The sequence below is a fragment of the Hippocampus comes genome, unplaced genomic scaffold (genome assembly GCF_001891065.2).
Source record: "Hippocampus comes isolate QL1 unplaced genomic scaffold, H_comes_QL1_v1.1 scaffold17, whole genome shotgun sequence".
Taxonomy (NCBI): domain Eukaryota; kingdom Metazoa; phylum Chordata; class Actinopteri; order Syngnathiformes; family Syngnathidae; genus Hippocampus; species Hippocampus comes.
The window spans coordinates 333,885-356,689 of NW_017805002.1; the positions used below are offsets into that span (position 1 = coordinate 333,885).

Below are 22,805 nucleotides of genomic sequence, written 5' to 3' on the forward strand. Positions count from 1 at the left end.
ATATATAAATCATTTAAGATTAATTTCCTTTCTACAGTGGCTAGTGAGTCATCTTTGAGCAAAAGTCTTTGCCGCCCTCTAGTGGACACAAATTGATTTTCTGCTGCTTGAGGGTTACTTTATCTGCTGTCAGGGGGAGAGGAAAAAAAACAAAATCAGGTACCACCAACAATAATTTACGAAACACATTTTCCCCCCAAATCAACGGAGGCTTTTAGCAGTTTGAAGGAAGACAAATTTGAAACTTTGAAATACACTCATACTCTGAAGGCGATGAAGAGGTACGCGCTAAAAGCTCAACATTTGTGACATTTTGGATATCTTGAATTGTACATGTAATATGAAATGCAGTTTTTGATAACAACGACATCACCTAAATAAATTATTACAAAATAAAATGACAACCTCATTTATTGAGAATACCTGTAAGGTTTGTATTTGAACATTTGTTTGCATCCAAATTTTATTGAACTTGGATTTAAATAACCGTCTCCACTCGTGGCACAAGCCCTGCCGTGGCTTCCTTCATTTGTGTTTTTTCCTCCATCTTATCTCTGTCTATTTTGCAATTTTTAAGGCAGTCTTTACAGAGGTCGCGTGCATGAGCCAGGAAAAACTTTCTTGGGATTTCAACTTTCTTCTCGTCCGGGGGCGGAGGAAAGGGATTTCTGTCCAGGTTAACTTTTTCTAGCTTTTGGAGATTTGCAAGGCACTTTGGCACCGAAGAAAATTTGTTATCTGACAGGCCGATATAGACGAGTTCCTTCAAGTTACCGATGGCTGTGGGGAGCATTTGAAGCCGGTTGAGACCCAAGTACAGCATCTGGAGGTTCTGGAGCAGACCAAGCTGCTTGGGGACTTGCGTTAGACGGTTGTTGCATAAATTTAGAATGACCAGGTTCTTTAGGAGGCCGATGGTCGGAGGGATCTGCTCCAGCTGCAGTCAAAAACAGAAAGTTGTCCATTTTCTTTGTAATTGATAGACATGCCATACCCACGGGGATGATTGAGACTAACAAGTCACTTGTGATGTATTTGGGACCGTATAATTTTTTGCAGTGAGTGAAGAGTAAAGCTAATCAAGCGCATAAAGTCCACGTTGTACTCACATAGTTGCTGTGCAGGTCCAAAACTTGGACGTTGTTGAAATCATGAATAAAGTCGGGGAGGCTGATGATGAGGTTTCTGCTCAGGATCAATTCGTCGACTCGACTCAGCTTCTGGATGCTAGGTGGCACAGCGTCCAACTCTTTGAAACTGAGATTGAGGCGCTGTCTGCCATCGGGTGTCATCTGAATGCAATTCAGGGCCATGCCTGAGGTGAATGCCAAGCTCCGTGGAATGTTGGCTTTCTTTTTCTTTGGCATGCTTCTGCAAGGTCATGTTAAAGCCTGACAATGTTAACGCGTCAGCTTTGTGTGCACGACCTGTTCACACGCTGCCATAAAAGGATTGATTGATTTCAAGCAGATTACAATATGCTTCAATTTATTTGTTGGGGATGTACATTTGGAGTCGGTATTTTACCATGAACCATGTAGGAAAAATTGATTTTAAGAGGTTTCTTACCAGCATTAAGTTGGTCTCCAAAAAGGTCAGTATCATTAATTCAGCTGCCAAACTGCAAATGACAAAAAAAAGTCAATATTCAACATATTGTTTCTCCAAAATAGTCAGCAATATCACCTGTAGTTATATTGTGTGCCTGATTCACCTGAACAAATGTTGCATTTGTTTTCTTGTGTCTCCTAGCGACTGTCGCAGGTGTCACTGAGTAACACCACAGTTGCAAGTTTCTATGTTGAAATGTAAAGAATTGTTTCAAAATCTGACACCATTACTGGGAGGGTTCAGTTGCTGAGTCAGAAAAGGTTCCATTATGTAGATTTAAGAGTTCATAAAGTGCCCGCAACACAATTACATTTTGAAACAATATCACAGCTCCGAGGAGACCAAACGAGCGTGATTCCTGAAATTTGTTTGGCTAGCACTGAGCCAAAATGAACTTGATTAACAGTTTAAAACACGGCCAAAAAACGACTCCCAACTCATACTTAAAGTCTCTTTCTTGATTTATTCGGACTTATGCAATGTCACTGTATTGTGTATGAGTCTCAAGGTATTAGATATTTTTCGGAACGACGTTTTCAAAAAGGTTTCATTCGACAGAGAAAAGGGAAAGTCCTTTTTTTTTTTGCTATATTACAGGTACTGTACTTGTTTTTGCAGGCGGAGAAATCGCAAATGTGACCCGACAAAGACGAACAGGTGCACGTTGTCAAATAAAAAAGAAAATAGCCCACACACGACACAGTTATGGCAGAATTTCAGTTTTACGATACCCACCATTTTCACCATTTCCCTTCACTTAACAAGCCTGTAAATCCACAATCCAAATCCTGACATTTTGACATATTTTCATTATTTATGTATTCTGGGTCATCTTTTTTTTTAAGTGGAATGCAACTCCAACAGTAATATGTACTCACATTGCCTGCCGTACGCTTTTAATTCGGCTGTGTTTTGTCGACCGTGGCCTTGGCGTCCAAGGACTGTCTCACGTGGCTGAAGCTAATTAGTTAGTAGCTCCCACTATAGCTGGCGTAATAGCATTTTAGGCTAAACGAAGGATTATAGACATAAAATTAGCAACGTACGCAATTAACTAGATGTGGTTAAAGGCTGGGAAATGTGAGAACCGCCGCTGACGTAACGTTATTGTATGTGCTCATCCATTGTTTTTAATTCAGAGACATCTTCTGTACTTTAGTTGTGTGACGTCATAGGCCAGCGCGAGCATCTCGTGCAGGTACAGTATTGTAAATGTTTTCACGGCACGAAGAAACAGTTGCGCATTTCAAAACGGACTTTAATGTGAATAATCACAAAATATTCGTTACTAAACATTGTTCAGGTATTTGCACTCTGAAGAGTGTTTACATTAAATTAAACATTTATAGTTTGTGACGTCGTCGTCATTTTGGGGTGAAAAAGAATACGTCACGTGATAAAGACAGTGACACAATCTTACCACCAGGCGGCAATGTAATTCCCCAAATCGCTTTGAGTGGGCTCTTGACAGATACGTTATAGTTGCATTTTCTCCCCATACATGCAGTACAAGTCAAACAAATGTTTATTATGATGCCTCCATACATTAAAAAAACGCCCAGGTACCAATGTTGCTGCAGAACGAGTTTTTTTCCCCGACTGTAGGACTTAGTCACTGCACAACGCAACACACGATCATCTGAGCATGTTGATGAAGTATTCTTTTTACACAAGAATTTACAAATTTGCACAACACTCACTAGCTTAGCACATTTGAATTGACCTGCCTTGACACTTTTTTGTGGTCTGTTTTTATTCACTTTTTTATCCTGTCATTTGTACTGTACAGTATTTGTTACAGCCCTCATGTAATGTGTTATGTTGTCTCTACATTTCTTGTATAAAGTTGAACAAGCATTTGCATGTCTCAGATTTAATGGCTTTTGAATCCAAACAAACAACTTAAGTGGGCAGAAGAATTATAGCCTGCTGGACGTGTTTAGGAAAGCAGGCACCATGGACGCAGTCCTTCATGTGTTTGTCTAAGCTTCAAAATGGTTGTGGCTTTCCCGCCCTCAAACTATATGCCTGGTATGTTGTCTTTGGTTCAGTCGTGGCGGTTTCAGAAGGCCGTCCCTTTTTGCGGACGCTTGTTTGCCTTCCATTCAGGAATGCTGACCATTGACAACAGAATATTTGGAAAGGAAAAAGTGGAGCAGCCTCTGTCGGCAGTTGTCAACTGCCTGCCTGTGATAAAAGTTGGGGAACAAAAGATGGGACAGTTTTCATAAAATCTTTCAGTCATCTTACTTGGAACATTTTTTCCCCCCCACTCTGGACCAAAAAGTCATTGTCCATATGATGTCATTGATATTACAGAGTCGACATAAGCCAATCTGTTTCGCTTTAGTCTACTTGGACCTGACATCCACGAGAAGGCAGATCACAGCAACGGCAGACGAATAAATCTTTGCAGTGAAATGCTTCAACACTTCAAGTGGCTCCATGGCAGCCAAGTGTGAGGCAACCACCCCCTTCCACAAATAAAGATCTGACTTTTTCATCTACATTTTGTGAGTATGCTTCATTCCTTCAGAGAAAATAATGAGAATGTTAAAAGTGATGGTGGTGCTGTCCCTGGCCAGGAATGTCAATGAAAGGAATGAAAGAGATGCTGGGAGATGACTTTTTTGGGGGAACTGAGTTCAAAAGAGGAGGCAGCGTTACTTGTTCCCAGGGTTAAACATAAGGGATTGTCCTCGACTGGACACTGTGTTTTCCAGTGTTTCCAAATTTGAAATCTATCTCCTCCCTCCATCCTGTGATTTAGCTCTACGCTTTCATTACATTCGATTTTGTCCGCTCAAAAGGCTGAGCGTTTGCGCAACCACACAGGATGTGCTTTTCGTGCACGTAATGGGAGGAGATGATGACATGAGGCATAATGGTTGTTGACCCATGCGGCGGTTTAGCCTCTAACAATAGGTTTTGTTTTCCTCTTTTGAACCGGTGACATCACTTGTCTATAAGTGAAGTGGATGTGCGCGATGTCCGCTGTTTTGTCCTCACGCACGGGGGCATCGCTTTGTCGGACAATCCCTTTCCTCGCCGTTGACAATCACTGTAGGACTTGGCGCTGCCTCGCGCACGTGTGAGCGTGAGCTTCTTCTGTTGTCTCAAATATGTCGGTCGAACGCACTGTCAAGAAACTAAACCTAATACTTATCTCCCCTGTCATTGCCTTGCCACCCGCCCACACTCCCTATGCCAGCACGGAGATAACTGAGGCATGACTCGGAGGGAATGGTCCAAGTCAAAGAGCAATATCATGCACTGTAGACAAAACTTTATTATCCAAAGCAATACAGGAGAATAGTTTGATCAAAATGCAATTAAGGGTTTGGTACGATGTATTTTATATACTCGTGTTGGATACGCAGAATTTCCACATTGCAAATCTGTCTTTTTTTTAAATGCATTTCCTGGCTGTAGCCAGTTGGGTCACATTGACACGCAGCATTACTTTTTAACTCAACTGCCAGTCGGTTATTTGAGATTTGCCACACATGGGACTCATTTTCCTGTCAGGGGGGGTTTGCTATTAAATTATAGCATGAGAAGAAGAAGGTGCGATGAGATGGGGTGTCTCCAAGTGTTGACAGTTAAACGGCAAACAGTAAAATGCAACCTAGCAAATAGGAATGGGGATGGGGAATAGGAGTCATTTCATTTGCGTCTTTTCAGGGTCGTGCCCTTTGGAGGCGCCAGAATGTTTTTGCTAAAATACAAGGTGAGGAAAAGGTGGAACTGGAGAGTAGTTGACTTTTTTGCGGGGGAGGATGGGGTGGGGGGGATTCGGGAAGAAAGCAGCGACAATTGAAAGCATACCTTGCTTTATTGACTCTTCTACAACATACATGACAAAACAAACAAGGAAAAGTAACAATTGAGGCCATAAATACTTCACATGAAAAAAAAAATACTGAGGTAACAAATCAAATAAGAAGTGTCATTTAAACTTCTTATTGCACTTCCTCCCTGCTGGATGGTCAAAAAAAGTACACAAATTTATCAGCGACATCCATAACAAAATGAGTATGATACATTTTGACCCACTATTGGATTTCGAGGTCGGCGTAGGGCAGCGAGAGAACAAACTGAGAAGCAGAGAGGCGCCAATCACACACATGGTCCTTGTTAGGCGATTCCCATGAAGGGCATTGTGGTTGGGAACCAACTTGATATTTCACAGTTTTAAAACGACATTTGAAAAAGGTTTCTGCTCACAACTGGATTTATTCATTCGGTCTTTTGTCAAATGAGTGCATACTACTGGCACACAGCTGAAAAAAACACGCACGCACACACACAAAAACAATGTTGGGGGAACTGCAATGCGCGCACACGTCACCAGTTTTCATCTCTGGAATTGTCATGTTGTTTTGCGACAAAGAGTCATCAAATCATCAAGTTTGATTTGAAGCAACAGTTCAAATCGCATTATATACAGTGTAAATCAACTGCTATGCATTCAGCCAAGACCACATACAAACTATTTCGTTGTCGTCGTTCATTTTTATGGGCCAAAAAAAAAAAAAACAAACAAAAAAACAAAACAGCAAGACATCAGCTATTTGGAAAGTGAGAGTTAACAAAATTGAAATCAACTTTGATAACTCTTGTGATTGGGCAAAATATAACACAATCACCCAAAACTGGAGTTTGGAAAAAAAAAAATCAGACACTCACATTAAAGATAATATTTAGTAATCGTTTGGATAATCGGGTTTTAATTTATGAGTTTTCAGTTTCAAAAGAAAGGTTTTGTGCAAAAAAAAAAAAAAAAAATCATCATGCACCCAGTTAGACATAAAAGAGAATTTAAAAGGGGCCCAACTGCATCAATGACACTCTGGGTCTCGATCGTTGAAGCAGTGGGGGCAGGGGAAGGAATGTGTTGCCTTTTTGCGTCCGGGTTTCAAATTCACACTTGCTGCTTTTCCATGCCTCAATCCAAAGACCGAAATGGAAATAAGAGACCGAAGCACTCTGACACCGTGAGCCTATAGCACAGATCGCTTATCACAGATACGATGAAAAATTGGACATCAACGACTTGGATTAAAGACCCACTGCCATTTGTTGGCAAGTCTTTTGCTGCAGACGTGACTGCAGGCCTGGATTGATGTGCTTTGTCCGTGTGTGTGTGTGTGTGTGTGTGTGTGTGTGTGTGTGTGTGTGTGTGTGTGTCGCTGGTTAAATTGGCTGTTAAAACGCACGTGAAAGCCTCTGGCAAACTTTACAGTGCGAGAGTTGCAGTCTAAGGGCTAATCGCTACTTTAAAATCAAACTCGTCTTGTGTTGTGGTGAGTGTAAATTGCAGAGTGACACACGGGAACAGACGGTGCACAGATGTTGCGTGGCGAGATAAGGCTGGGGACACACTGGGAGCAAATCACAGGAATGACATCAGGTCGCATTCATGTTTGCGTTTCGTGTGTCTTGTCTTGACAAGAGTTTGGTACGATCAATTGGAATGTGAAAGAGCCATTAGATGAGAAAAGCAGATCACAAAAAGCCCCAAATATGAAGATGTGATCATCACAATGGGCAAATGACGCACTGTCGGAACAAGTAGTCAACATGCTGCCTCATCCCAATGTAAACCTGACCGCCGTTGCCTTTGAAGGCCTCGTTAAAAAGTGAAATCAAAGTTTGTATAAAATTATATGTACAGTCATTTCAGATGGACAGCATTTTGCCATTAAAATACAAAAAAACAAACGATAAATAGAAAAAAAAAACATTTACAAAAGGGCAAATATTAGAAGAGTTTCTTTTCACAGCTGCTGTTCCCCAAAAAGTATCTGAGCGTACACCGTGCCATTCCGCGACGCCTTCGCTTCCGGGATCGGCTTCACCAGATCCAGCTCTGCGTAGGTCAGATTCTCCTCCACTATCCTCGGCTGAGGAGGTCAAGGCCGAGTAAGGCGAGGTATTAAAATGGAGGAGGAGATTGGAAGGAGACAAGGGGCGGAGAAGGAAACAGTGGTACACGAATAAGCATAGTCACTGAGGATATGACAACATTTGTGCTATTTTGCCAACGATATCAAGCCTATCACAATTACAGGGAGAGCATTAACATTAAAAGACTGGGAGAAAAATGATACCCTGCGATATCAATGTCACGTAACATCTCAGTTTATCAGAGCAAGCACGCAAAACGTAAAATATGAAAAATGGAGTGACATACAGTGTACAATAATGGGAATATTACTGACGGTTATTTCAGAATTTTGGCTTGTCTGATATGAGACATCACGGCGAAATCGCAAGCTGGATGTGATCCTTTTTGCCGTGTATTTGGCTTCGTATACAGCGCCATGGCGACCGAAAGCAAATGGAAGCGATTACTGCAGGGTTTTTGCAGTCATTTGGCATCAATAAGAAAACTGTGAAGCTCAGCAGAAGAGATCATTGTTGGAAATGGGATTTGTACTCACCAAAACTACTTTCCTTGGTTGTGGTTTTGAAAGTTTGGGTTTGCGTGCTTTGTCTCCGATGGGAACTGCAGGGGTGAAATAAAGGTTGGTGGTGGTTGGTTTTTTTTTTTTTATGTTGTGTGTTTCAAACAGTACTGGCGTAAACAGAACAATAAGCCGTGGCTTCGAAAAAGAGCAACAATCAGCATTCTCTGCGGCGTAAACAGAACAATAAGCTGTGGCTTCGAAAAAGAGCAACAATCAGCATTCTCTGGTCTGAAAAAAAACAAAGGCCGGAATTTTATGAAGAAATGCAGAGTCATGTGCCATCATATGTCATATTTGCTGTTGTTAACACCGTTCCGAAATGTGGTGAAAGAGCAACACGGGATTGGATCTGATAGAATTTGCATTCCAGCGGCGAATTACCAAGAGCAGACCAAGATGTGGTCGGCTTGGATTGAGAATGTTAAGCTTTCACAAACAACATGACTCCCCATTTATACTTGAAAATGCAGAACGTTTGCTCAGCAAAGCGGAACAACCGAAACCAAGTACAAACGTCTTTTTGCGCGCTCATATGTGTGATTTCTACTTCGATTCGGTAGTCTCGTAAAAGGGGCCGGAACAAATGGAATTTGATACCTTTTGCTGGTATCTCTGGTGGTATTTCTTCTTGGTAATCTCTGCTCCTTTTCTTTCTGTATCTCCTCTCCTTCTTAGGCAAGGCAGGAGACACGCTGACCACACTGGTGACGGTTTCTCCTGAGCTACAGTGAAAAAAACAAAACAGAAAAATAACCATAGTTCTAGGTGGACAAAAATCGGGCCGAACGGAATGATGCACACCTCCGTGGCTCAGTAGCTTACCTATTTCTGGAGCTTTTAACCAAGTGGTAATTATCTACAACAAAACAGCGAAGAGACAGAAAAAAAAAAAGCCAGGTCAAACGAGTTGATCTGGTGAGCATCAGAGTTAAAATAACAAAAACCGAAGGCTCGCTCGAGAGGTCAAAGGTCCATCGTGAGAGGTGCCTTCTTTGTCTGCTGACCTTTTAACCGCTGCTTCCTCTGTATACACTGGCAGGTTACAGTCACTGTGAACATGCTGGTGAGCATCAGAGTTAAAATAACAGAAACGGAAGGCTCGCTCGAGAGGTCAAAGGTCCATCGCGAGAGGTGCCTTCTTTGTCTGCTGACCTTTTAACCGCTGCTTCCTCTGTATACACTGGCAGGTTACAGTCACTGTGAACATGCACATGCACAGCAGGCCCACGGAGCAAATCAGTACAGCACAAAGGTACACATCTGAAACACAAACATAAAAAAAAAAAAAAAGGGGGAAGTTAAAAAAAAAAAGGGATGTGGCTGTGCTTTATTTTAGGAAAAAGTTCATCCTTTTGGTTGGGCTATTTTTGACACACACATGCGCGCACACTTTACAAATACAATATCTTACCTTCAAACAAGCTCCACAGGCTGTCTTTGGCCTCGGTGGCCGGAAACACGTGCACTACATGGAAGGGAAAACGCACAGAGTGAGAAAAGAACATGTCATGTAAAGTCTCTAGTCATCACTGCGGCTTCCTTTGCTGCCAGACTAAATTGACTGTTCAAATAAAAACGACATTTAGCACCACGGGCTACTTGTGGTTTCATCTTAATATGAGACTGGTGTGACACAGGAAAAAGGTGTATATTTGACAAGTGCAGACCGTTCATCGACAGTGGTTCTTTGCGGCATTTTCACCAGAGAAATGTTGAGTTGGAAGAATTTAAAAATGTCCCAGATAACCTGGAAAATAGTCATCTGAAACTTTATCGGGGACCCCTTCACATAGCCGCTGTTACAGAAATCGAATTTTAAAAAGACAAATAAAACAGTCTGGGAGGATTTTTTTTTTTGGGCATCGGTTTTCTGTGGATGCACTGTAGCAACAATGTGTCATCCTAAAAAGCTATTTCTGATCTTCCTAGTCCCTTTTGTGCAGCTAAAAAGGACACCCAAAATATGTCCAAGGTTAAAATCAAAAGTATTTAAAGATCAATCTATTGTCCAGTATCATTTAAAGAAGACATGAAATGTAACACTTTCCTCTTACCGGTTTTAGAAAATGTACAAAATATGTTGTTCCGACATTTTGAGGTTAATTGTGGCAGAGCACCAGTGGTGGGCTGTGCATTTTCTTCCACTTTGACCTGATTGTCAGCCGGCTGGTTGACTTTTTGAGGCAAATTAGAAAATCTGAAGAAACAGTCCCAGTCAAGTGACATCGATCATAATTGGTTATTCTGAAGGCCCCTGGGAAGATGACATTGACATGGCTGAAACAATTATTCGATTGTGCCCATCTCATCAACAATCATGTACTGGAAGAGAAACACTACAAAATAAAAAACAACAGACTGTTAGGAATTTAAATTCTCCATGTAGTTTGAGGTTACTGAGGGTTTCTTTTTTTTTTTTTTTTTTTTTTTTTTTCGATTGGGCCCATCTCATCAACAATCATGTACTGGAAGAGAAACACGACAAATTAAAAAACAACAGACTGTTAGGAATTTAAATTATCCATGTAGTTTGAGGTTACTGAGGGTTTCTTTCTTTTTTTTTTTTTTTTTTAGGCCAGCAGATAAGGCCTTGCCGGCCTTGACCCCCACCCGCCGCGTATGACAGTGCTGTAGGATATACTTTCAAAGTGACATCATTTCCACAATGCCCATCTCATCACAATGATACGATCATAAGCGATGATCTCATGAAGCCTTACAAACAAATAGCGAACGATGCCATAGAGTTGCATTAAAGCTACAACTTACCGCCGCGACGGCACGGCACAGTGTCCGCTGTTGTGGACCCGCCTGGTCACGACAACTGTCACCATAATGCCACAAGTGACAATACTTACACTGTGATCTCAAAACTGGGCACGTTTCTGTGAAAGCATCATGGAGCTACATGCGAAATACACATTTCACCACCAAATGTTTTGGAAACAGGCCTTTTATCGACCAGTTCCTTGAACCCAAGGTAAGGCGATACAAACTACAACTCCTTTTGCCCATTTCATGCACCAATAATGATAACCTGTAACCTGATAAACTGTCCACTGTAGTAACCGCTCTCCTTGAAAGGGTTAAAGACAGCTGTTGTTGAGTAGTGGCCACGCAACGCCATGTTGGAAGGTAACAAAACAGAAAAATAACCATAGTTCCAGGTGGACCAAATCGGGCCGAACGGAATGATGCACACCTCCGTGGCTCAACAGCTTACCTATTCCTGGAGCTTTTAACCAAGTGGTAATTAGCCGCTCCATGTTATCCATTCCTTTAACAGCTAATTAGATTGGGTTCATGTTCCCTCACCGTGGACAGAAAGAGTGTGCATTTGATGCACCCTTTCAGGGACAGCGGTTACTACAGTGGACAGCTTATCGTGTTATTGGGTCACAGGGTGCATGAAAAGGGTTCAAAAGGTTGTGGAGCCTAACCTACAGTATGCATTTACCGACTGAACGAGTTGGTTAGAGGTGAACCAGTGCCTCTTAATGGACTCTAAAGGTTCCACACTGTTAACCCCAACCTAGTTCACTCCCACTAGAACTAATTCATTGATTGTTTTCAGACAAAAATGGAAGTACAAGGCGACGGCCAACACAACGGTCCAATTCGTAAGTATTTCTTTCACTGCTTCCCAACAACTTTTTGAGCTGGAACTGTCACGTGTTCGCAATATGACCATCTCGTGCTTCAACTACGTTCCAGGCCGCCGTTTCCGACGAAGATTAGGACGAGGCGCACCAAACGTGGGAGCCCTCAGAGTCAATGTTTGCGTCTCCAACCAGGAGATCACTATTTCCTTTCAGGTGGTGCCGAGGCCAGCTGGAGACGCAGACAACGAAAACAACGCCAACGATGCCAATACAGAAGAAAGTGACGGGAATAGTGAAGACATCGACCCTAATCCTAGTAGTGAAGACAATGACGGTGAAGTTGAAAACAATGACAGCGAGGCTAACGTTGAAGAAAGTGACGGGAATAGTGAAGAGGGCGAACATCGTCCTAGCAGTGAAGACAACGATGGCAATATTGAAAACAATGACAGCGACGCCAATATTGACGACAACGATGCCAATCATGAAGACCACAACGAGAATAATGAAGACGCCGTCGCCAGCATCGAGGACAACGATGCTAATAACGAACACAATGACAGTGAAGTCAGCGTTGAACGCAATAACAGCGATGCCAGTGTTGAAGACGGTAACAATGAGGCCAATATTGAAAACAACAACATTGACGCCAACGCTGAAAACGACAACGATCCCGACAACGACGACAGCAAGGCATCAACGGAAGAAAGCGGCAGCGACGCAAGCAGCCTGCAGAGTGACGATCGCTCCGGTGAAAATCCCGAATTCAACATTTCAATGGGCATCATGCCATTTCCGCGCGGCATACTGGAAGAGAAACACTACAAAATAAAAAACAACAGACTGTTAGGAATTTAAATTCTCCATGTAGTTTGAGGTTACTGAGGGTTTCTTTTTTTTTTTTTTTTTTTTTTTGGGTCCACAACAAGGACGGCCTTGACCCCCACCCGCCGCGTATGACAGTGCTGTAGGATATACTTTCAAAGTGACATCATTTCCACAATGCCCATCTCATCACAATGATACGATCATAAGCGATGATCTCATGAAGCCTTACAAACAAATAGCGAACGATGCCATAGAGTTGCATTAAAGCTACAACTTACCGCCGCGACGGCACGGCACAGTGTCCGCTGTTGTGGACCCGCCTGGTCACGACAACTGTCACCATAATGCCACAAGTGACAATACTTACACTGTGATCTCAAAACTGGGCACGTTTCTGTGAAAGCATCATGGAGCTACATGCGAAATACACATTTCACCACCAAATGTTTTGGAAACAGGCCTTTTATCGACCAGTTCCTTGAACCCAAGGTAAGGCGATACAAACTACAACTCCTTTTGCCCATTTCATGCACCAATAATGATAACCTGTAACCTGATAAACTGTCCACTGTAGTAACCGCTCTCCTTGAAAGGGTTAAAGACAGCTGTTGTTGAGTAGTGGCCACGCAACGCCATGTTGGAAGGTGATGTCAGTCTCTGATGTCATTATATGCATGGCTTTGGTGTGGGGGGGAAGGGCAAGCTTCAGTTTACATGATTGAAGGTTTCTGTATGTTTTCAGCTGGCTTGTGTATCCCCACAGAGCTCCATAAAGATGTCGCTGGTCTGACACGAGTCGCTAGCCGCTCCATGTTATCCATTCCTTTAACAGCTAATTAGATTGGGTTCATGTTCCCTCACCGTGGACAGAAAGAGTGTGCATTTGATGCACCCTTTCAGGGACAGCGGTTACTACAGTGGACAGCTTATCGTGTTATTGGGTCACAGGGTGCATGAAAAGGGTTCAAAAGGTTGTGGAGCCTAACCTACAGTATGCATTTACCGACTGAACGAGTTGGTTAGAGGTGAACCAGTGCCTCTTAATGGACTCTAAAGGTTCCACACTGTTAACCCCAACCTAGTTCACTCCCACTAGAACTAATTCATTGATTGTTTTCAGACAAAAATGGAAGTACAAGGCGACGGCCAACACAACGGTCCAATTCGTAAGTATTTCTTTCACTGCTTCCCAACAACTTTTTGAGCTGGAACTGTCACGTGTTCGCAATATGACCATCTCGTGCTTCAACTACGTTCCAGGCCGCCGTTTCCGACGAAGATTAGGACGAGGCGCACCAAACGTGGGAGCCCTCAGAGTCAATGTTTGCGTCTCCAACCAGGAGATCACTATTTCCTTTCAGGTGGTGCCGAGGCCAGCTGGAGACGCAGACAACGAAAACAACGCCAACGATGCCAATACAGAAGAAAGTGACGGGAATAGTGAAGACATCGACCCTAATCCTAGTAGTGAAGACAATGACGGTGAAGTTGAAAACAATGACAGCGAGGCTAACGTTGAAGAAAGTGACGGGAATAGTGAAGAGGGCGAACATCGTCCTAGCAGTGAAGACAACGATGGCAATATTGAAAACAATGACAGCGACGCCAATATTGACGACAACGATGCCAATCATGAAGACCACAACGAGAATAATGAAGACGCCGTCGCCAGCATCGAGGACAACGATGCTAATAACGAACACAATGACAGTGAAGTCAGCGTTGAACGCAATAACAGCGATGCCAGTGTTGAAGACGGTAACAATGAGGCCAATATTGAAAACAACAACATTGACGCCAACGCTGAAAACGACAACGATCCCGACAACGACGACAGCAAGGCATCAACGGAAGAAAGCGGCAGCGACGCAAGCAGCCTGCAGAGTGACGATCGCTCCGGTGAAAATCCCGAATTCAACATTTCAATGGGCATCATGCCATTTCCGCGCGGCAATATCGCGCAGAACATTTTCGTCGAATTCCACGGGACGAGTACAGACGGCTTTGTAAGTGTCAATGAAAACAGCGACAGCGACATTTCGCTGGAATGAAATGCGGAAGATCGTCAAAATATTGAAAACGACATTTTCAATAATAGGACTTGATCATCATTCAAAAGATAACACGAGTTTCAAGTCTACGTCATAGCATTTTGCACAGAATACAATTTAAGGACATCGCAAAATCGCCATAATTGCCGTGATGTGACTTATTTTGGAGTTGAGTGTGAAGCTGCCCAACCTGAAGCCATCGTCAAATCAATCACAAGCCTGCGATGAAGCTGCAAAAAACTCCTCCAATGCCCATATAGAATGCACCCTCTATTTTAAAGCGCTTTAAAAGGACTACAGTAGCCCAGAATGAATGAGTCAACCATCGGAGGAACAGAGTTGCATTGAGGGCAGTGTCTTGGCTCTTTTTGGTGCCCCAACAAACCCAACACCAGATGCGGACTGCAGTGAATGATGAATCTGTGCATTCATCACTCACCCATTCAACCGCTGTTTTCTTGTGTTCCAATAAATTGGTCTCACAGTTATCCAGTATTCAATTTGCACATGTCTGCATACGGGTACATGTCATCGCTCTATAACATGTCTTTTGGAATGATGACAAGAGTACCCAGAGCTTTCCAGAAACCGCCCTAGCTAAGCCGCTAAGTCGCGACTCCCATTTACCGAGAAAAACTCCACAATCTCAGTTTGTTTATACCGAGCGAGCGCAGTCTCGGCTCTGTTTTACGACCAGAGATGTGTTTATTATTGTTAGTGCTAGCAGGTCTCGTGTGAGAGACGGACTGAGGAAACACCTGGCCACCTGATGTCATTGGGCCACAGGGATTCCATGAGGCCGCCGTCAACACTCCAAAACACATTAAACTCCTGTACTTGGTCATCCTGAGTAGTTTCGGTACATGTACATGCGTGCCTGTGCGCTGCCAAGCAGACTGCCCCCTAGACAGAAAAAAAAAATACAATCTTCAATCAAATCACACATTTGTGTTGATTCACCATCATGCGATTGTGCGAGAACATCTTACAAGAAAAATATTAAGTTAACATTTTGGACCCTTTCATGCACCCTGTGACCTGATAACATGTCCACTGTAGTCACCGCTGTCCCTCAAAGGGTTAAATTTTTCCATCAGAAATACTGCTCTGCATGAAGTAGAAAATGCGTATGGGAAAAGAAATAAAAACGCAGCAACACGATTGGGCAATTCACCGCTCGTACTCATGCGGAGTGGCTTCCCCCTTCCTACAACATTCTATTGTCCCATTTTTACCAAGTCTGTCTGCTCTCTGTGTCCTACATTGGGAGGAAACTCTTTGACGTGGCCAACGTAAACAACTCGCGTTCAGGTCCGCGTGTCGGCCCAACCCAGACTTGGCCCGGGACACGGTCACCCGAAAGTCACAGCCCATAGGATCACGCATCCATGGAAAAATGTGGTGACTACCATGTAGTGTTTTTGAAGGCAGGAAGTACGAAAGGGGGGGAAAAAAAAGTGACAGTTTTTTGTCGGCGCTCAGCTAATGAGCAGACAAAGCCAAATGAAAGGACAGGACTAACCAAAACAGCTTTTCTTTCATATCCAGCCAATGTCGTCTGGGTTCATTTGCTGCACCGTTTAACTTCGCAACACCACAATTCTTTGTTTGAATGCTGAGAGCATCCAGAATCGAGGTCCACTGTAGTAACCGCTGTCCCTGAAAGGGTTAATGCTATTTTATCCTTCAATTTTAAACCATTTCTGTTCGGCATGTGCCACGTAGTAACGGGCTGTTGAACAGAGGTTGGGATAAAAGCGAGCGCCACTTTTTTTTTTCTTTTTAATAAAAGTGAAAAAGGCTCCTATGCCACACGTGTCATCCGCTCCGCTCAGTGAGTCAGTCAAAGCCGCACGAAAACCTCACACTGCCTCTGGTCTCCACTTCAAGTTGATCTCCTCAGTCAAAGCCGCAGCTTACCGCCGCGGATGATCCTTTTAGATGCAGGCTGGATCGCAACCAGTGACATTTCTCCCTCCGACTGGAAAGCAGGAAAATGCTTTTTTGCTTGTAGGAGACTCCAAGATTCTTGTTCTGCCGGCTGAGGACCGACATAAATTTGTGTAACCTACTGTCTCGTTTGAATGATTTTCAGATGTTTTGCAGTATTGGTAAAGACCGCGCATGGCACACGGTCAAAGTCATCGTTAGCACTTTTCGCTAATGGGACCAGATTTTACACCGCACAGAAACGTCCCATTGTAAAACCTCAAACAGCTTCATCACATCTGGGAGCTCTTGAGCAACATCTGCGGCGCCGTCGACCATCCCTGCGGAGCAACCTGCGTAAAAATGCGGTTTCACTTCTATCACGGCAAGGTTTGACACCGCTTCTGTTGCGGCGACTGAAATAACTGTTGAAGTCTCCGCCCAGCTTAGTGAGGTCATCGGTGTGCAGTGAGGTCGCAAGAAACGACAACCGCTACACCGGGTTCTCGTGAAAATGCAAGTTAGCGTGATAGAAAGGTTCTCGGCCAATTTTGGACATTTCAATATATTCTTAATCTTGGGAACAAAGAGGGGGGAATAAAACGGCGTTGCTGCTCACCTCTCAGTTCAGTTGTAGCCGTCGAGTTGGACGAGGCCTTCCAGCGATCCTGCTGCTTTTTGAATTCCTGAACCCGACAGATGTAGCGACCTCTGTCCCCTTCGGACACGTTCAAGATCACCAAATCGAAGATCTTGCCCTGCTTCACCACCGTCAGCTTCATCTTGGGCCACGAGAAGCTCTTGGTGTAATTTCCGTAGAAACGGGCCTTTCTCATGTTGACCCGGGCGATGAGGTGTTCGTCCTCCGGCCTGTCGGAGCCCGCCGGCAGGAAGGTCCATTTCACAACGGGCAGCGCGGCATTGCGACGGCGCTGGGACACCACGCAAGAGAGTGTGACGTTTTGGCCTTCCTGGGCCACCGTGAAGGGCGACGGGGTGATTGTAACGTTGATGGCGGAACACAAATCTGTCGAATGCAAAGTTTAAACAAGTAAAATGCCATTTTTTTTTTGTTTGTTTTTTTTTTTTGAAGAGAAAGCCGTTTTTGCCTTCATTTTCTGTGATGTTTGTAATTTCCGAAAGATGCCACAAAGTGGTGGCAAAATACTTATGTCTAAATGAAGCTCCTCAACTCACTTCTAAATGGTTGGTCAGAACCTAGATGCCACTAGATGGCGCCAAAACAATACTGCTGGTGAGTTTTTTGATCGGAACAGAGGTTCTGTTCCTATCACATCTGCCAAGAAGCAAATTTGTGAATACGTCAAGTGTTAACATCTATTCCGAGCCGCTACAATGTCAAGATCAGATCCAATTCAAAACTTGTCACATTCACTCAAGTCAAAGTTTTGATGCTGTCAGAGCACAATGAATTAAGTAAACAACAAGTCATTATTGCAGTTATTGTGTTTGCAGTCGTTGATCTGCACCACATTACAAGGACTTTCATTTAAACACTTACAGGAAAAGCAAAACCAGAGCCCATCGCTTTGCCCTTCTACAAACAGCTGCAACATATCGTTTTGCCCTACCACCCACAAAAAAAAAAACAACAATCAACAATCAACATAAATTCGTTGATCAACTGTTTAAATGAATCTCTCTTCTCCCATTTATCCGATGTGCTCAGCCTTTGCAGCATCCCTTCCGAAATGTCTTAACATTTGTGCATCTTTCCTACCTCCAAACAGCGCTTGAACCAGGAGAGCTAAGAACACAGAAGAGAGCATTTTCCACAACTGCAACCTCCATAAACCTTCACTTGAATGATTCAGAGGAAAAGTTGCCCAAATGCTTCCTCCGCCTCCTTTTCCTCCTCTCCCCCCATATAGAGAAGTGTAATATGAAACACTACACTCTGCTCAGAACCTCCCCAAGCCCTCCCCCGTACTGTCTCGAAGACATTGAGGGAACGTTTGGCCGCACCGCACGCACACACTGGCACACACACTAGCGGAAGGTGAGCGCGCACACGCGCACCCACACACACCCACATGCATTCTTTGCATCTGGCAAACGAGCGGGAAACGTGAGTTCCTGCGTGCGGTGGAGTCCGACGCCGAGAAAATCACACTTCCAGCTGTGGAGAGCGGTCGGACCTCACTCAAGGGCTTTTATTTTGGACAAGGGAGGGGGCGGCAATGGGTGAATTAGTCTGTGCTTGTGTGTGGCCCTTGGTGAGGCCGCGAAATAAATTGGCTGATGGGCACCAGGGTGACCCAGGGCCCACATGAGTAGCCTGCGGGACTGTAAAAAAAATAAAAAATAAAAAATGGTGATGGCACATGGTCATTTGCTGGGAATATTGAAGAAATTATCATTTGAAAATGTAAAACACTTGCAGAGGATCACACATAGTGTTGCCGATTGATCATAGTCCTTATTGATAAGACACAGACAAGACTTTGTGTGCCCTGAAACATATTTGACAGATTAAAAAAAACAAAACAAAAACAAAAAAACACCTGTTGGGGAACCTAAGACATCATTCAACCCCCCCCCCCCCCCCAAAGATAGTGACAACGCACTATTTTTGTTCAAACGAGGCTCCTCAGCTCATTCCAACATAATTCTTTGGCACCCAAATGCCACGAGATCATAACAAAGCGCTACTTTTGTCTCAATGAAGCTCCTCAACTCACCTCAGTGTAATTCCTTCCTCGTCGTAAAACGACTGGACGCATTTTCACATAGTATTGAACGAGAAACAGTCATGACTGGTAATTTCTCTGCACGATTGCTGTCAAAAAAATAACAATCACGCTGGATGATAAACTTTCTCTGATTCATCCCTATAATCTTTGTAACGGTTTATTGCCTGCTGATGTCGGATGAGGGGGAAAAATAAGTGAGGCCAGGGCATAAATATTTCTAAATGGAGAGTCAAAGTCTTCACTGGTGTGAAATGTGTTCAACAAAACTCACACAACAACCATCAATGCTAAGCAGTCTTGTAAAAGTTTTCCATGTGGAATGCTGGCCTCTTGTGGCAGACAACTTTTTTTTTTTCGTGCTGGGGCCATGTGCTCCCTAAATAATGAGGCTGCAGTATGTGTGTCAGTAGAGCAGCGGGACAGCGAGACACATATACATGTGTATCTAGGGGCTCTTCAGTTGCTGGTTCATTTTGATGCCCTTTTCAAGTGATCCAGCTTCTCCCATCCGAATAAAAGCAGCGTGGTCTTCAGACCTATGGAGAAAGAATTGAGAAAAAAAATCATGCAGGAGTGATCAGGGAGGACAGCATGTCGACACATTGAGTCGTGAAGCCGTGTTGTATCACGTGAGCAAATGACAGGCCGCAAAAAAAGCAGAAAAAGAAAGTATGGAGGTAAGTGAGCATCCATTGTCGTGCCATGTGAAGATTACAACGTCACACTAATTGGTACAAAAACACAAATGTAAAGGATTATAATCAGCGTACCATGACAATGTGTATTGTACTATGTTTTTGTTTTCATAAAATGGTCCTATTATTTTGAAAAGTGCTAGACGTAAATTAAAAAAAAAAGAGACTTATCCCATTACGATAAATGTAAAATGCATCCACGCCCCTCCCACCCAAATTAAAAAATAAATAAATATATCTGGTATGTAAAGTTACCAGAATGTTATAAGGCGCTAAAATTGTGAAATGAACACATACGGGAGAAAAAAAAAAAAAAAAAACAGGCATACGATTTTTAATTGTCACAAGCTCACCTTTTCTCTTGGATGTGTTTTCGGATGATGCAGTACTTGATGACGATAATGAAGAGAGTCAAAAACAGGCCAAGGCCACATCCGATCAAAATATATTCCATCTCTGAAAGGAAAATCAACCAGTGGGCAACATCAAACAAACAGAATGCACAGTGACGCCTACAAATTGCACCAGCGATGTCATCTGTGTGTTTTTGAAAACTTTTGTTTTCCTTTTTTATGCAGAATAAAGCAAAGGGGAGAAAAAAAAGATTCCTTGCAATCAAGACGTTAATATAACTGACCCAGTTTCTCTTTGGCGTCCTCGCCTCCTCCTCTTCCTCCTCCTCCGCCTCCAACCACATTCGTCAGCAGCATCTCTGCCACAAATCATAATCAGGTCACACAACAGGCCGTGCAACGCAGACAGGAAGGACACGAAGGGCACGGAGTTGCGCTTAGACTCGATTAGGATTGTTTCCGTGTCAAGATTCAGCACTACATTCAAAAAACGTACGAAAAAGTAGCATGGATGGATTTGTCGGGTGCAGGGGCATGAACACGAGGACGCACTCAAAGGGGTCAGCAAGCGTTCACGTGCTTATTTTAGATGCGGCGTGACATGTGGCGGTTGTCGCAAGTGCCAGAGCCCTCCGAATTACTGCGTCTGACCCGACACCCACTTACATCAATTTATCAATTCGACACCCCTGCAACCACAATAACGAACATATTGTGAAATGACTGAATCAATAAGTTGAGTAAGATCATCCGATGGGGTAAATGAGTCAAAACGTGATGAAAGTGAAGGCACTGAGGCAAGAAAATATGTGAAAATCGGTGAAATATTCCGATGAAAATATCATTTTAAGGGAATAAAAAAAATAATTTAAATAATTTCAGCATAAAAAGATCGAATTTTACAACAATCTTCTCAAAGTCATATTACTGAAAAAAAAAAGACTACCGGTACATGCACTGAATTTTTTTTCCCTTGGACTGGGAACTATCCCGACCAGATTTTACTCAAAGTAATTCATCATAAGTTTTGAAATTTTGAAATACGGATGGCATTCAACTCACCGATGACAATGATGGTGCTGATCATGGAGTGCATGTCGGATATTCTTCTTACTCTCTTCTGCGTGAGGTTCAAGGGCTGCCTTGGGTGTCCTCATTTCCTGAAGTACAACCTTTCGAGTGTTGCTGATTGAATGATCAGATTGCAAGTTCCTGACGCGGTCCGCACAGTTTTTGGGTCATTACAAAAAAATAAATAAATTGAAAACTGACACACTATGACATTTTATAAATACGTACATCCATCAAACTTTATATTGGTGACTGATTAAATGGAATGCTAATAACACTAGTGTGAAGCTAAAAGCTCCCATTTGAATAATTATATGTGTCACTCATGTCAATAAATGTTTTGTGAAATAACGGAGAGCCGTTGAATGTTCCAATTGGGAGTCGGGCAGCAGTCAACCGCGGCTGCCCTCCTTGATTCACGTGTTGGGCGCCAAGTCCACTTTCATATAACCGGTGGTGTCGAGTCCTGAAGGCTACTTTACCCATCCGCCTCCGCGTCCAAGTTTCCCTTACTGGTGCGAGGCCGGCGGCTTTATCGCCAGCCGGCTGGAGGCCCGACACATGCGGGTGTCAGTCACAGCGGCATAAACAAAAGGCTGGAGGGGCTGCCTCTTGCTGAATTCTTCACCTACTTTCCTTCTCTGGGGCATTAAGCTTGCCTCAATTGAGATGTCATTGCTGTGCCACTACATTTGATTTCAATTAGTGCACATGGAACACACGGTGTTTACGCAGATGCGACTGGGTCCGTAATCCCGAGCCTGAGCCAATAAATTATCACATCGGTTATCATTAAGTGACTACTTGCCACTGCGATCCCAACAAAAAAGTTACACAAAAAAATTCTCTGTGATCTATTCATCAAAATCCTTGAAAAATAAAATCATCAAATCATTTATTCGGATAAGTCACGTTCAATGGTGGCAGTTGACCAACTACCAGATGTGCGGAAGGTGACAGAGTGGTATGCTGTTACCTCATGAGATACAACACGACAAAAATAGACGAGCTTATGTATAGAACGGCATAAGAACGGCACCTTGAGGGAGCACAATGTTGGCCCGCGGGGGCCGGAGAGCTGTTGGGTCATGACGAGCCTCAGCAGCCCATTATTATTTTTTTTCTTCTTCAGGCCTCCCTCCAGCTCATTTGAACACATTTAGTCACCATCGGATGAACACACAATAGCCATCAAAATAAAAAGGGCAACGCGCTAGTTGGCATTAAAGATGACGGAGAGCGTATGACAAAGTCATCCATCCTGTTGAGACTTCATGGCACTCCGCATGTGAGCTCATCTATTGCCTCGGTGTGACTCACGAAGGGGAACAACAAGTGGACAAAACATTGACCCCCCCCCCCCCCCCCCCCCCCCCCCGCCCCTCAGCCTTCCTCAACAATTCATTACAGCCGCGTTTTTTTTTTTTTTGTTTTTTTCTGACAGCGGCATAATGAAGGATATTGGGCAGCAGAAAACA

At 43.4% G+C, this 22,805-nt stretch overlaps 3 protein-coding genes across 3 annotated transcripts in view; 1 reads left to right on the forward strand and 2 right to left on the reverse strand.

Moving 5' to 3' along the window:
- LOC109508116 (rho GTPase-activating protein 22-like) overlaps positions 1-1,184 on the reverse strand; it is a 20,085-nt gene extending 18,901 nt beyond the window's left edge. The window contains exon 1 of the mRNA XM_019857961.1: positions 1,110-1,184. The gene's annotated coding sequence lies outside the window, so the exon portion shown is untranslated. The remainder of the gene's footprint in view (positions 1-1,109) is intronic.
- A 4,246-nt stretch (positions 1,185-5,430) lies between these two features.
- vstm4b (V-set and transmembrane domain containing 4b) lies at positions 5,431-18,459 on the reverse strand. Its single transcript, XM_019856124.1, has 9 exons — positions 18,446-18,459; positions 18,236-18,372; positions 17,114-17,521; positions 9,496-9,549; positions 9,237-9,344; positions 8,907-8,940; positions 8,682-8,806; positions 8,058-8,122; positions 5,431-7,517 (listed from the first exon to the last, which is right to left on the reverse strand). The coding sequence occupies exons 1-9, from the start codon at positions 18,457-18,459 to the stop codon at positions 7,392-7,394; spliced, it is 1,071 nt and encodes a 356-aa protein (XP_019711683.1). The 3' UTR covers positions 5,431-7,391.
- On the forward strand, positions 12,661-15,726 carry LOC109508129 (uncharacterized protein DDB_G0290685-like). The gene is made up of 3 exons (XM_019857984.1): positions 12,661-13,003; positions 13,635-13,680; positions 13,775-15,726. Exons 1-3 carry the CDS (start codon positions 12,932-12,934, stop codon positions 14,563-14,565), a joined length of 909 nt encoding a protein of 302 aa, XP_019713543.1. The 5' UTR covers positions 12,661-12,931; the 3' UTR covers positions 14,566-15,726.
- Positions 18,460-22,805: the final 4,346 nt, after the last annotated feature.

Excerpts from the sequence above, each read along its gene's own strand:
- vstm4b (XM_019856124.1), bottom strand. Across the intron at positions 9,550-17,113 it reads GGCTACAACTGAACTGAGAG|TGCACGTGTTTCCGGCCACC; the intron begins GTGAGCAGCAAC and ends CCTTCCATGTAG. Across the intron at positions 8,941-9,236 it reads GAGGAAGCAGCGGTTAAAAG|ATAATTACCACTTGGTTAAA; the intron begins GTCAGCAGACAA and ends GTTTTGTTGTAG.
- LOC109508129 (XM_019857984.1), top strand. The coding sequence starts at position 12,932 with ATGCGAAATACACATTTCACCACCAAATGTTTTGGAAACAGGCCTTTT. Across the intron at positions 13,004-13,634 it reads ACCAGTTCCTTGAACCCAAG|ACAAAAATGGAAGTACAAGG; the intron begins GTAAGGCGATAC and ends GATTGTTTTCAG. Across the intron at positions 13,681-13,774 it reads CCAACACAACGGTCCAATTC|GCCGCCGTTTCCGACGAAGA; the intron begins GTAAGTATTTCT and ends ACTACGTTCCAG.